The following is a 15990-nucleotide window of genomic DNA, read 5'->3' on the forward strand; positions in this document are numbered from 1 at the left end:
CCCAAGCTGCCTTCTCTTGAAGGATTACCGGGGGAGGGGTCTGGGTTTTATTTTGTGCCACCGGACGCGGCGACGGAGTGGCACGGGCTGGAGGCGCAACGGGAGTCTGAGGGCGGGGGCGCGACGCGTTCGCGGCTTTGCTAATTTTAGCGGCCGCGGGAGCTCGAGACTCCGCGGCACGCTTCTTACCCTTTTGCACCAGGGTGAATCCATCCGTCGATGAGGCGGGGGCGAGGTCGACCTCCATCTCCGAGTCAGAGTCGGAGGACGAGGAGGCGGGCGCAGGTGACCTACGAGTAGGTGTTTTGGAGGGTGCGACGGAGGCCGCGGATGATCGCGCTGCTGGAACGGTGACCACGGCGGACGACGCAGCAGTTTTACTCGCCAGTATAGGCGACGCGGGAACGGCAGGCACGACGGAGGCTGCGGTGCTCGATGCAGAAGCTTTGCACGCAGGTACAGGCGACGCAGGAGCAGCGAGCTCGGCGGAGTCCACGAGAGGGCTCGCGGTGTGATCGGCCTTGAAGGCCTGAAACTCGGAAGTGAGCTTTGGGTAGCGAAGCCGGAGAAATTCCGCAAATACAGCGTCCATGATGGCTACGTGCCCAGGTGGGGCTACCCTGGGTCTTAGAAAACACTCGCCTTGCGGCGAGGCCCCAACTTCTCGGACCTGAGCGGTTCTATTGAACACAGGTGGCGATGCGGCACGATTACTACAGGACAAAGAAAAAAACACAACAAAACGGAAATAACAAAAAGAAACAAAACAATTAAACACTTCCAGGAAGACAGTTTGTCGGCAGATGTACCACGAACACAGAAATAACAAAAGGAAACAAAACAATTAAAAACTTCCAGAAAAAAAAACACTTGGTCGGCAGATGTACCACGAACACAGGTCGCGCGAACAATGGTCGGGCTAACAAAAGCCGGGCGAACAAAGGCCGGGCAATCGAGTGGTCGATGAGCACGTCCGCACGTGACGGGTGCCTCTATCGGAATGACCAGGTGGGCTCTGAGCTCGTCCATCCATATAAGCAATAAAAAAAAGCATTATTTCAGGTTTTTCGACGTCGTTATCAGTTTTCGTTAGCCGAGGCCACTTGCTTACACATACGCCAAATAAGTATTAATAGAACCATTTGTGAAAGTTAAGGCTTACCGCAAACTAGTGTAAATGTATGGAGAGAACATGCAGCAAATAAGAGGATTGGCGGCCGAGTTGAGGGGCGCGAGGCTCTGGATGAGGGTGGCGATGGCGGAGTAGTGCTGCGTCGACGGAATGTGACCGTACACTTGGAGCAGATCGAACACTATATACGGAGACCAGCACAATACGAACACTGAAACAATTTGAAACAGTTTAACGGCCGTCTGGTGTAGTGGTAAGTGACATGGTCACTACACAAGGGGGTCGCGGGTTCGAATCCCGCCAACGGAAGGTATTTGTATGATAAATATAAATGTCTTTTCCAGGGTTATGGATGTATATTGAATATATGTATGTGTATAATAAAAGTCTTACATTTATTTCCGTTATCTGGTACCTGTAACACAAGTTCTTTACGAACTTATCACGGGACCAGTTAACGTGGTGTGATTGTTAGTAAATATTTATTTATTTATATTTAATTACTACCATTGTTTCATCATCGGTTCGCAATGACATTCACCTAATAATAATAATAATGTTAGTTTATAATTATTATGATTGGGACTTTGACAAGTCTGTCATGGTGAGTGGTAATAGCTGGGCCTGTAATGTCTATGGATTTGGTAATTACATAAAACGCTTATTTATTTCGTTAGCTAGGCGAACGAAATGACAAACCACCTAGTCTTAAATGTCAAGTGGACTATGATACTACAACGTGAATGCCTTCATCGAGTGCATTATATAATAGTTGTCCCAGCCTTTAAAACCGGAATTTATCCCTTGTCTGTGTCAGGAATAGGCAGTATGCGACCGACAATCAGTAAAAAGCGGTCGTGAGCTACCCAGCTAACGCCATTTTAATCAACACAGACAACAATGTTGTCTATCTGTTTCAAATGATATTTAGTTACCCCCCGCGGCTATTGTCGTACCGCGGGTGAAGCCGCGGGGCGAAGCTAGTCCAAAAATGTAGCCTAAGTTACTCCTTATATAATGAGCTACCTAAGTCTCATCAAACCAAATCAAATCAATCTCATCGGTCCAGCCGTTCCAGAGATTAGTCGGAACAAACAGACAGACAGACAAAAATTGTAAAAAATGTTATTTTGCTGTATGTACCGTATATATATTCATATGCATGTAGTAAAAAGCGGTTATTTCAATATTACAAACAGACACTCTAATTTTATTTATATGTATAGATTATATTTATTATTTATATGTATAGATAACTGGAAAAACTACAGCAATAAATGTTCAGACAAGTGTCAAGATCGTTATGAAATATTGCAATATTGAAAACATTTGCCTTAACATATTATTCTACCACGATAACATCAAAATACTACATACAAAATACTGACCGAAAACAATGACGAATGTCATTTTGACGCTCTTGATCTTGGCTCTTGGTATCAGTCCGCGGGAGCTGGCCCTCCTCGAATCCGGGTCGCTCTCTATCTGACCTATAAACGAATTTAACTACACATTAATTCAGTTGCTCATTCTTGGCATACCTTTCTATTTGTTATTCGTGAGATATTTTTATCTGGTTCCCTTCACATTGTCCGGTTCATTCAGCATTAGGTTTTATTGGGTGGATGAGTTGACCGGATTATCTGATTCCTTGAGCAGACATAAGGTCGACGATTTTTTTTTTATTGCTTACATGGATGGACGAACTCACAGCCCAAGTGGTTACTGGAGCCCATGGACATCTAGAACGTAAATGCGCCACCCACCTCGAGATAAAAGGTTCTAAGGTCTCAGTATAGTTACACCGGCTACCCCACCCTTCAAATCGAACCGCATTACTGCTTCACGGCGGAAATAGGCGGGGTGGTGGTACCTACCCATGCGGACTCCCCAAAGGTCCTACCGCCAGTGATTACGCAAATTATAATTTTAGTGAACTGAGATTGATCGTGCACTGAATCAAACTGAAATATCTAGTTGTCAGTATCTTGATCAGTATTTAGTCAGCCCTCATGCGCATCATCAATACCAAAGTTACAGCCAAGCCACTGGCTACTGCAATGATCCCTTTTCAGACCTCGTTTCAAGAAGAACATATTATCGCCCTCAGGAAGGGAAATAGCTGACAGGCTATCAACATTAAGCATGTAATCAGGAATCTATTATTGCTTCACTATCGAAATAGATAAGATTAACGCGGTAGGAATTTTAAGGGCACATAAAGTGTCCTAGCACAATCACACAAGCTTCCTCTGGAAACTATATGCACACTTGGCACACATTGTATGCACACGGCTATGGAATGAGCTCCCCTCCACGATGTTTCCTGAGCGCTATGACATGTCCTTCTTCAAACGAGGCTTGTGGAGAGTATTAAGAGGTAGGCAGCGCATTGGCTCTGCCCCTGGCATTGCTGAAGCCCATGGGCGATGGTAACCACTCATCATCAGGTGGGCCGTATGCTCTTCTGCCTACAAAGGCAATAAAAAAAACAAAAAAGAAAACTTTTATAGTGCAAGCAGTTTTATACTTACCTGTCATAGAGTCCGAGAATCTACTCATACTTTCCTATGTAACTATCTATCTATATTTAAAGTACTTCTTGTAAAGTAGATTTAATCATGTCTACAATTTGTGGTAATAAAAGAAAGTGTCCTAAAAACATAATGCTTCACTTAAATTACAATTTTCAGTCAGCCCAAGCTGACGTCAATAGTTCTCGGATATAGCGGGATGTAGGATAGTAATAGCTAAGATGATTCGTATATTATTGTAATCATCAAATCAAATATCATAATATTCATACATAAACAGAGAACACAGATGTTGCCTCACACTCAAAGCTTCTAGCTATAGGAAAGTATATAATCTTGATAACCAAACAGACTGTTTTCTACTCTACGAACCATTTCTCATAGTCTTGGTCCTCCTGGAAGAAATCGGAGGACTCATCACCACGGCCTTGCTTTTGGTCCAAATCGTGAGCACGATGACCGCGTAACATGCAGCTATGGTCAAGGCAGGAAGGATGAATATCATCATGGACACCAGAGTCACCCAGATGCGCCATCGCTTTGGGTTTCCCAAATCGATCCAGCATTGGAGTTCACCTGGAAAAGAAATGTATATATAAAATTATATCAATTTGTCTAATCTTAAATTCATATATATTTACTAGCTGACCCGGCAGACTTCGTAGTGCCTCAATAGATAAATAAAAGACCTAAACTTTTGTATAAAATAAACTTAAAACAAACAAAAGGAATTCGTCCGAAGTCCAAAGAAAAAACAAATTTTTATTTTTATTTAATTCCGAGCATTTTCATATTTATCTACCTTTTAAACCTTCTCTGGACTTCCAAAATAATAATAGACCAAAATTAGCCAAATCGGTCCAGGCGTTCTCGAGTTTAGTGAGACTAACGAACAGCAATTCATTTTTATATATATAGATATATAAATAAAAATTACTGTCCATTTGAATGTTTGTCCACTATAGGCTTCTGAACCATTCATCCGATAATGATAAAATTGGACAATGGTATTGTTAGTATTGCAGCGATGAATTCCGTCATACCATCAACGCGTCTTAAGTAGCGCGCGAGTAGTTTCCAAAACATTAATGTTTTTCATATATTTCATATAACACGCCAGGATTCTCTAGTATACAATAAAACTGGTTTATACTCTAGCTATCTATGTCAACATATTTCTCCTGTGTACCTGAAACATTAAACTGAATCTGCGAACTCGGTTAGGAGAGACGCACTAACAATGATTCGGAAACATCTGCGGCTTAAGACGTTGAGTGAGGTCATTCAACTGTGGGTATCATATACAGCCAGACCGATCGCTAATTTTATCCTTGATATTTTTTATCGAATGTATTAGTGCGTAAATCCAAGAACAACAATGTAGAAGATCTCACGATCTCACGCATTCCTAAAACAATGTTCACGACCGATCTATTTCAAGGCACAGAACTGTGTCATCTTGTGAATAAGCGGTTAAATTTAAACTACCCACCTTGAACTTCTTTGACTTCGTATAAGATGAAAAGGGGAATGGAGAATATTACGCTGATTAGCCAGGCGGACACGACGAGGACCCGCGCTCGATTCCCTGGAAGAATTTGAAGCAGGCATTCAGATTACTTAGAATATAATTCATCAGAATTTAGGATTTATCGGTAGGCAGCGGCTTGGCTCTGCTCCTGGCATTGCTGAAGTCCATGGGCGACGGTAGCCACTCACCATCAGGTGGGCCGTGTGCTCTGCCTACATAGGCAATAAAAAAAAAATGCTGTGTGGGATCGGCCTGGAATAGTACCACCCTCTCTTTTCCTAAGGTGTTCATAAAAGCGATTAAGGTAAATCCCGGAGAATGGACAGCAAGTTCTCTATTATACCAGCATGATGCGAGCACCAATTGTTATTTATTTATGGTTTAATGTGTTGAAAACTCGCACGGACAGGCACCACTACCCTGGCTATTTCAGCCACGAAACAATCAGGTTTATCAGGTTAAAGTATGAGATAGTCGTTATATAAATAATAGTTTAAAAAAACTAACAAAATACTTTTTTTTTTTTTTTTTTTTATGATTGAAAGTTTACTGGTGGCCCGAAGGCCTTTCCAGTTTCACCAGGACAGGTGGGCGAGCAAAGGCTCAGCCAAGAGGGGTGGGATTTGCTAACAACTGCCCGAGCGCCTCCGAAGGAGACCTAACAACTCAAGAGCAATTGTTTCGCGAATGAATCTACTACCGGATCGGAATCGCGACCCGCTGAGAAGATCCGACGAGAAACTCAGCGGGCTGATGCATGGGTTAGGTTGCACGTCGACCTCTTTGTCGAGTTCGACGAGTACGGTTACCGGGGTCCCTAAGCCTGCCCCTAGTATTAGAGCTGAAGGCACCTAATGCAAAGGTTATTGGATCTGATGGATCCGTAAGGACGTGTCTAGGGCGTCGACGGTGACTGGCTCCTGCATGATCAGGATTCGGAGAGTAGTCAGCGGCGGCAACGATAAGGCGATTATCATGACGCATAGCCTTATCGAAGTATCGTTCCGACGCTGACTTCATGTATTTCCGAATTGATTCGAGGCCCAGGTCGTCGTGTAGGTCAACGTTCCTCACGAACCACGGAGCGCCGACAGCTAACCTGCAAAAGCGGGATTGTAGGGATTGGAGGGTGTCTATGTGTGTGCGGGCCGCGTGAGCGAACACCACACTCGCGTAAGTCATGACGGGCCTTATGCAAGTTTTGTAAAGTGTCACCTTGTTCCGAAGGGACATTTTACTCCGCTTACAGATCATGGGGTAGCTAACAAAATACGCTTTTATATATACGCTATTTATAATTTCTATCTTCTTTCTATTTTTTAGTTGAATTTTCTATAAAAGCGTATTTTGTTATTTTTTGTTAACCTATTATTTATTTTTCATATTTAAGTTGAATTTCAAATTTTTCAAATGTTTTTTTTTTTTTTATAATTGTATTTTCATCTATCCTTAATAAGTACACCAAATTTCGAGTTAATCCGACGTTTTCAACGGGGTCAAAATCATGTTCAAAGATTCCGTTACATACATACGTCTGAAGCTAATAAAAGCGTATTAAAAACACATACGAGACTTCAACATCCTTATTCAAGGTGCATAGCGGTATCCACATTGTGATATCTATGAGTTCCGGTAACCTAATAGGACAAAGTGGGCCGTAAAATTCAAACATTCAATGGTCACAAGAATAATTGGCAGAAATGGGAATCGGACCCAAGGTTTTCAGCAATTAAAGACGCAACTAACACACCATCAGGTCAGTCAATATATTATCCATTTATTACATACACAGTGTAGTTATATACACACGAATTTATATAAATGTGTAGTACGAATATATATAACATATTTAGTACTTAGGTTCGACTCAGACCACCGACCTGTCGTCATGCAGCTCGGTCGCCCCCTCAACCGCGAACCAGATACGAGGACCATGGTGGATTGGAAGAAGCTAGGCACGTGCTTAGCTGACACCGCTCCACCAATCCTCCCTTGCGGCCCGGATTCAACTCCATCCCCCGAGGACACCGTCGAATCCATAAACATCTTCACTGATCACGTCTCGACGGCGATCACAAGATCTTCAAAGCAAGTCGATGTGGATAGGAGGATAGCTTCCACCGCATCAGACTTTCCCCCGATCTTAGGGACCTCGTAAGAGTCAGGAACGCGGCAATCCGGGCCTACGATCGATATCCCACGGATTCAAACCGGACTCGGATGCGTCGCTTACAGCGGGAGGTCAAATCCCGCTTGAGCGACGCCCGAAACGAAAACTGGGACAGTTATTTAAAAGAACTCGCGCCCACTCACCAAGCATACTGGCGACTAGCTAGGACCCTCAAGTCCGAAACTATCGTCACTATGCCGCCTCTCGTACGCCCCTCAGGCCAACCACCGGCTTACGATGACGATGACAAGGCAGAGTTGCTGGCCGATGCACTGCAAGAACAGTGCACCACCAGCACTCAACACGCGGACCCCGAACACACCGAGTTCGTCGACAGGGAGGTCGAGCGCAGAGCTTCCCTGCCGCCCTCGGACGCGTTACCCCCCATTACCACTTCCGAGGTTAAGGAGGCGATCGATAGCCTACAACCACGGAAAGCTCCCGGCTCCGACGGCATCCGCAACCGCGCGCTAAAACTGTTACCAGCTCAACTGATAACGATGTTGGCCACGATATTAAATGCTGCTATGACGAACTGCATCTTTCCCGCGGCGTGGAAAGAAGCGGACGTTATCGGCATACACAAGCCGGGCAAACCGAATAACGAAACCGCGAGTTACCGCCCCATCAGTCTCCTCCCGGCGATAGGCAAATTATACGAACGGCTCCTTCGTAAACGCCTCTGGGATTTCGTATCCGCGAATAAAATTCTTATAGACGAGCAGTTTGGATTCCGCGCCAGACACTCGTGCGTCCATCAAGTGCACCGCCTCACGGAGCACATCTTACTAGGGCTGAACAGGCGGAAACCCATTCCGACAGGAGCCCTCTTCTTCGATATAGCGAAGGCGTTCGACAAAGTCTGGCACAACGGTTTGATATTCAAACTGTATAACATGGGAGTGCCAGACAGACTCGTGCTCATCATACGAGACTACTTGTCGAACCGTTCGTTCCGATATCGAGTCGAGGGAACGCGTTCCCGGCCCCGTCACGTCACAGCCGGAGTCCCGCAAGGCTCCGCCCTCTCCCCGTTACTATTCAGTTTGTATATCAACGATATACCCCGGTCTCCGGAGACCCATCTGGCGCTCTTCGCCGATGACACCGCCATCTACTACTCGTGTAGGAAGAAGGCGTTGCTTCATCGACGACTTCAGACCGCAGCTACCACCATGGGACAGTGGTTCCGGAAGTGGCGCATCGACATTAACCCCACGAAAAGCACAGCGGTGCTCTTCAAAAGGGGTCGCCCTCCGAACACCACGCTGAGCATCCGCCTCCCGACTAGGCGCGTCAATACCCCCGCCCCCGCCGTTCGCCCAATCACGATGTTCGACCAGCCCATACCGTGGGCCCCGAAGGTCAAATATTTAGGCGTCACCCTCGACAGTAGGATGACATTCCGCCCCCACATCAAGACGGTACGCGATCGTGCCGCCTTCATTCTAGGACGTCTCTACCCGATGATATGTAGGCGAAGTAAAATGTCCCTTAGAAATAAGGTGACACTCTACAAAACTTGCATACGCCCCGTCATGACCTATGCAAGTGTAGTGTTCGCTCACGCGGCCCGCATACACTTAAAATCATTCCAAGTCATTCAATCCCGTTTTTGCAGGATAGCCGTCGGAGCCCCGTGGTTCGTCAGGAACGTCGACCTCCATGACGACCTGGACTTAGAGTCCACCAGTAAGTATATGCAGTCGGCGTCAATGCGCCATTTCGATAAAGCGGCACGACACGAGAACCCTCTCATCGTGGCCGCCGGTAACTACATTCCCGATCCTGCGGACAGAATGGAAAGCAGTCGACGTCGCCCAAAACACGTCATCTCGGATCCTCCCGATCCACTAACGGTGCTTCTAGGTACTTCAAGCACCGGTCGCCGTTCTCGTCGAACCCGTCGCTTGCGACGAAGGGCTCGACGAGTAAATTAACTCCCAGACACAGCCCACTGAGTTTCTCGCCGGATCTTCTCAGTGGGTCGCGTTTCCGATCCGGTGGTAGATTCTGCGAAGCACGGCTCTTGCTAGGGTTCGTGTTAGCAACGTCATCAGGTTTGAGCCCCGTGAGCTCACCTACAAAAGTTAGGGTTACGCTGACATAGCCTCTCAAGGCTCTCAGCTTAGGTAGGAAAAAAAAAAAAAAAAAAAAAAAAGTACTTAAGTCATTAATTAATAATAATGATATTGAAATGCTAATCACATATCATTTTTCTGGTTTTTATTTTGGCACGAGAAAAATAAACATCCAATTAGTATAAAGACTAAAGAAAAATAGAAATAAAATACATTTTCAATCTAATACATAATCGTCATCCGACAGTTTCAATGGCGGATAAAAAAGATAACACACATATTTTAAAAGTCAATAAACAATTCGTACGATTTTGGCATGACATTAATGAAGTATATATTTTTCGTTGTTTTTTTATTTATTTATTTATTCTAAACGCGAAGTACGTGTTATGATTAGTAGTGAAAATATTTATAGATGTGAAATAGGTTTGTCGTTCTCAAAACAAACATTAGGTCAAGGTGATTCTTGATTTTAATAAATCGGTTCGAATAAAAAACGCACGTCATAGATTATGTTCCGTTTGATGTAAACTACAGAAAATATTTCGTTTGACCTATATCTATATACAAATATTATTTTGATTTTATGATTGGCAATTTCTCAGTAAAAAGCTGCGGTGGATAACATACGCGGTATTGTCAATTGCCGGCAGTAGATACACAGTATTGTTTTTAGGCGAATTCTTGGTTTGTATTAATCGAACGAAAGTCACGTCAGCGAGAAGGCTGCCAATCTTACGTGTAGTGTCCGCAAAATTTAAATTTAGCTACAATTGTCAGATACGCAGTATTATCCAAGTTACGTGGTTAGTGCCAGTTCGAAGTGCTAGTTACGCGGACTTGTACTATCCCCGACGATATCTATCAGAAGGAATCTTTCGGGTCACAGGAATAAAAAAATATATTTTTAATGTGGTATTGTAATGTACTATATTTACTTTTCTTATTTATGAGTTCGTTGTAAAAACCTAGGCAAATCAGTTTTTTCACGTGTTGACTAAAAATCATCATTCAGATCTTGATTGGATGGACACACTGCATATCGTGGTGACGCAGTTACTATACATAGCAAACATTATGATGCAAGCTTAAAATACAGAATGGCTTTTTTTATTGTTTAGTTGGGTGAACAGCCCACCTAGTGTTAAGTGGTTACTGGAGCCCATAGACATCTACAACGTAAACGCGCCACCCACCTTGAGATGTAAGTTGTAAGGTCTCAGTATAGTTACAACGGCTGCCCCACCCTTCAAACCGACACGTATTACTGCTTTACAGCAGAAATAGGCAGGGTGGTAGTACCTACCCGTGCGGACTCACAAGAGGTCCTATCTGTAAAAAATGTGTGCATTATGTGACTTCCACAATGAATGAACGTTATTGTGCATAAATACCAAACCCTCAAAATCTATAAAAATGTGATTAGTCATGGTAATTACCACGTTTTGCGTCGGATAGATGGTAGCACGATGAAGATTTTGATTCTAGTCATCAGAATGGGAAATGAAACTCAGTTCATGAGTTCAACGGGCTTATTTAATTATCATCTAGTAACTATATATTCCGAGCTCAATTGCACATAAACAAAATTAAGAAATAAATTGCAAAATCAAAGTTTTATTTTGCCCGCGTTATGAAGATTTTGAGTTTCGTTAATAGCTAAACAGAAAATAATTGCGAATTTAGAACCGAATATCACACAGGTCTAAATAAACATCTATTAGGACTGACCCAAATTTAAATTGTTTGGCCAACGACTTGTCTTTGATGTTCAACGTTTATCTTCCAGTTGTCATAGTGATAGACGAACCTACAAACATTTGTAATTACGTCTACCTAAATTCTGCTATTACAATCGTTACCTCACTAACATCCATATATTCGTATATGTAGTCCTTGGCTTTTTGACGTGACAACGTCAAATTTGATGGAGTTGGCTGCACGCACGAAAAAACATGACTCATGCGGCGTTACCTCGCTCGGAGGCGTTCCATTTAAGGCTTGAAGTGCAAGCGAGAGCGCGCAACGAGCGACAAAGAGGCACAATCGGCCTCCGCGTTCGGCAGCGTTCGACATCTGTCTCTCTCCTACTTGAGTGAGTGATGCATCCGCGTGGACAGCTTCTATACAATAATACGTTTACATGTTTTCGTCAAGTATGAAGTTCAGTGAAAAGTGAATGTGGTGTCGATTGTTTATAGCAACGATAATTGCGATAATTGAAAAATGAAACTATTCCATCAGATTTCTTATGACGTTGTCACGTACAACTATCGTGAGTAAACCGACTTTACAGACAACCGATTTTTATGTATGAGGAATCCGTAAAAAGCACAGCCTGATTGCCTAATGCCAAGCATCTTGTTACTTGATTGTTATGTATGCTGGATATGTACACACGCGAGACATACATCTGGACATCTGGAATAGCAGTACCGGCCAAACACGAACGCCAAATATCTACAATAAAAACAATTCAGATCAATTGCTCGAGAAGCTGAAGTTTGGTAACCGAAACTTTTAGATAATAACAAGCGGACTATTATTACGTAAGACCTGACTGAAGCATCAGATTTTGAGAAGCCATTGTCAAAGGTCAAAGGAATAATAACAGGCTAATTATTTTTGTATCCAATTAAACAAAATAATTAAAGAAAATTTGTAAATAAGTTTCTATGTACAAATCACGCTCGAGTATAATTTTGTTAAAATACTAGCTGTAAAAATAAAAACGTTTTGTTTAAATATAATGTATTTATATATTTTACTACCTGACCCGGCAGACTTCGTAGTGCCTCAATCGATAAATAAAAGACTTAAACTTTTGTATAAAATAAACTTAAAACTAACAAAAGAAATCCGTCCGGAAACCTTCTCTGGACTACCACAAATAATTCAAGACCAAAATTAGCCAAATCAGTCCAGCCGCTCTCGAGTTTTAGCGAGACTAATGAACAGCAATTCATTTTTATATATAGAGATTAGAATACCAGATATAATGACCAGACATCTCAGACATATATTTTTTAAGCCCTATTTGAATTGTTACGATTTTAAAAAATCGGCCCACATGCTCACTCGTGATGCGCTCACCAAAAAACGACATTCAATTCTCATCTACGACATACGTGATATGATATATTATGAGAAAACTGTAACGTCATGACATGACGTGGGACTTGATAGACCGTTGCTTCTTCTCGAGTACAGGTGTGACCGCGCGCATTACTTCATTCGAGGACTTTCATAGCTTAAAGCACATATTACTACAAATAATCAAAGCGCCGTTACATAAATATGCTATGTAGCTAAGGTACGAGATTTCCCGAAGTTTCTTTATCTCGTATCTCTATGTAGGTAGGGGCATTTACGTCGCCTTGTCCATGGGTTGTTATCGTTTCATACAAGGTGGTTCGTGGTTATACTTGTGTATACACAATAATCAGCTGCATTTTACGAGAAGCATGATACTTTGATACAGACTGGCTGGCAGAATTACATTCTTACGTCGTAGTCGTCGTGGCCTAAAGGATAAGACGTCCGGTGCATTCGTGTTGAGCGATGCAACGGTGTTCGAATCCCGCAGGCGAGTATCAATTTTTCTAATGAAATACGTACTCAGCAAATGTTAACGATTGACTTCCACGGTGAAGGAATAACATCGTGTAATAAAAATCAAACCCGCAAAATTATAATTTGCGTAATTGCTGGTGGTAGGACCTCTTGTGAGTCCGCACGGGTAGTTACCATCACCCTGCCTGTTTCTGCCATGAAGCAGCGTTTTGGTTTGAAGGGTGAGGTAGCCGTTGCAACTATACTGATACCTTAGAACTTATATCTCAAGCTGGATGGCGCATTTACGTTGTAGATGTCTATGGGCTTCAGTAACCACTTAACACCAGGTGGGCCGTGAGCTCATCCACCCATCTAAGCAATAAAAAAAGAAGCACGATGCTTTGATGCTGGCAGAACTACATTTATACACATTATATTCTTAAAATCATACTCACAGCTCCCAGAGAAGTTCATGGGGTTTGTGATGGCATCGCAACGGTCGATACTCAACGCGACCAGCACGTACGTCGACGCGTACATCACAACGGCCTGAAATGAATGGTAATCGTTTAATTACATTCAATTTATAGGAGGTTGCGCTACTTTGGACACGTTGCTAGCAGAAGTGTAGACAACTTGGAACGTCTGGTGGTCACTGGAAAAATAGAAGGAAAGCGTCCTAGAGGCCGGAGCCCCAAGCGTTGGTCCGACCAGATCTCCGAGCAAACCAGCGGACCACTTAGCGCTGCACTACACCAGGCAACTGACCGGAACCGATGGAGACTGGCAGTCGACAAGCTGAAACGGAGTCACGATCCTCGGCAATGAGGGAGCGATGGAGAAGAAGAAGAAGAATAGGAGGTTGCAGTCGTCGTGACCTAAAGGATAGGACGTCCGGTGCATTCGTATCGAGCGAGGCACCGGTGTTCGAATCCCGCTGGCAAGTTAATTTTTTCTAATGAAATACAACTTAACAAATGTTCACGATTGACTTCCACTTCCGAATAACATCGTGTAATCAAAAACGCCCTGCAATAAAACGCTCCTAGGATAGGACGTTAAGTACCGCGCAAAAATAGGTACCAACAATTTGTCCATTCCTGCCCCTAAAGTAGACGGTCCACTTCGAAGGGTAGGACAGACATTAAAAATACCATTTAGACTTCGACTTCATTTCTAAAGGTGAACATCGATATTCAGTAATATTCACGTCACGATATCTATGGCTCTCGTATGACAGTATCGCGACACAAATGGGAAGGATGGTCACATCTAAATCGAAATCTTTGACTGAATCTGGGGTGCGGAAGTTAGTGTGAATCGATATGAATATATATACGGTACATACACCAAAATAGCATTTTTTACAATTTTTGACTGTCTGTCTGTCTGTCTGTTTGTTCCGGCTAATCTCTGGATTTTGACGGGATTTTCACAAATAGGTAGCTGATGATATAAGGAGTAACTTAGGCTTTACTTTTTTAGACTGGCAGGACATAACATCGCGGGACTCAGCTATCAATAATAAAATTTAATGTTTCCGAAGCGAAGCGAGGGCGGGTCGCTAGTTAGAATATATAAATCTACAGTGGTTTTTACGGATGTTCCGTTATAACTACTGAACCGTACATCCGATTGACTTTAAGCTTGGTATCCGTATAGAAAATACATGTACTTAATGTATAGGCTAATATTTATATGAGTGTTGGACTCCCTACATCAGTTGCGGGGGGCGTTAATGATGAGAATCTTTGTGGGGGTGAGAAATAACAATGTTAATTTTAAATGCCCAGCGAGTGGACAGGTACAGCTAGTCGTATATAATTATGTATGCCTTTGGTACCCATAACACAAGGGAATCCTAAATTGGGACCGGATGACCATGTGTAATTTGTTCCCAGTCATTATTATTTACTATCTAAACGTTTCGCCAACAAGCACACAACGAGCACGCAAAAACAATAATTGTGAATCAGTTAACAAAAAAATCTTTTTTTTTTAGATTAGAAGCCTTTACTCGGTACCATTATTACGAGAAAAAAAGGGTGCGTGTACTTATGTACGCGCGTAAGAAGTTACGCTTTATTTTTATTAAATTTATTTCTTTTTTTTTTAATTTTAAATAATTAATAATAAATATTTAACGTTACACAAATGTGCGAAAGTTCACCTGCGGCTATATTCAGACTCGCCAAGTTACGTCGGTCGTATTGTAATGAACGATTTAGTGGGCAACTTCATTTCTGTTAATTTTCTGTCACGGTGCGCGCGCATCGTAAAATTTCACTCTCATCAATTTTTCATAACGCGCCTAAAGAAGTATAACTTCAAAAACATTCTGCATTTAAATCGACCTTCGCACATCTATTATCAAGCAACTATAATCCTATTTTCCCCCTCAAAGCCGCTCTAACAATCCGCCACGAATCCACATAAATCATACGTCGAAAACACGTTAAAAATAACGTGAAATTCTTTAAAAATATGTTTTCGAATATGTAAAACACTGTTTGTTTTGGCCGCGTCTATAGTACATATGTACGTTTTGTTAAGCCAAACTCCTGTTAACGTAACGTTTGCAATAAAATGTTGCTAAAGTTGAATATTCAATAAAATTCACACTATTTTGAGACTGTCTCGAATTTTATGATTCTTTCGTCTTGATGAATTTCATTTCTCTGTTTTAGCGGAGGCCGATGATATAATATATACGAACGCGATTCCGTTCCGATGATAATAAATATATTCTACGAAGCATTGCCCTAGCTAGGACTAGTATTAATGCCAATTCTTTCAGGTTTTTTTTATTGCCCTTGTAGGCAGACGAGCATACGGCCCACCTGATAGTGAGTGGTTACCGTCGCCCATGGACTTCAGCAATGCCAGGGTCAAAGCCAAGACGCTGCCTACCGCTGTCCGTAAGTCCATGAACTCACCTAATCGTCCGCGCGCAGCTAAAACAGCTCCTTAGGATGCCAGCCAAATAA

General features: G+C 42.7%; 1 protein-coding gene across 2 annotated transcripts in view; it reads right to left on the reverse strand.

Moving 5' to 3' along the window:
- NGR-A26 (neuropeptide receptor A26) overlaps positions 1-15990 on the reverse strand; it is a 152409-nt gene that overhangs the window by 10369 nt on the left and 126050 nt on the right. For both annotated transcript variants that reach the window (XM_028170585.2, XM_089736678.1), the window contains exons 6-10: positions 13459-13552; positions 5159-5254; positions 4039-4242; positions 2521-2622; positions 1163-1343 (exon numbers count right to left, since the gene is read on the reverse strand). In XM_028170585.2, the coding sequence (XP_028026386.1) occupies positions 1163-1343; positions 2521-2622; positions 4039-4242; positions 5159-5254; positions 13459-13552 (677 nt within the window). The remainder of the gene's footprint in view (positions 1-1162; positions 1344-2520; positions 2623-4038; positions 4243-5158; positions 5255-13458; positions 13553-15990) is intronic.

The sequence above is a fragment of the Bombyx mandarina genome, chromosome 22, assembly GCF_030267445.1.
Source record: "Bombyx mandarina strain Sakado chromosome 22, ASM3026744v2".
Classification (NCBI taxonomy): domain Eukaryota; kingdom Metazoa; phylum Arthropoda; class Insecta; order Lepidoptera; family Bombycidae; genus Bombyx; species Bombyx mandarina.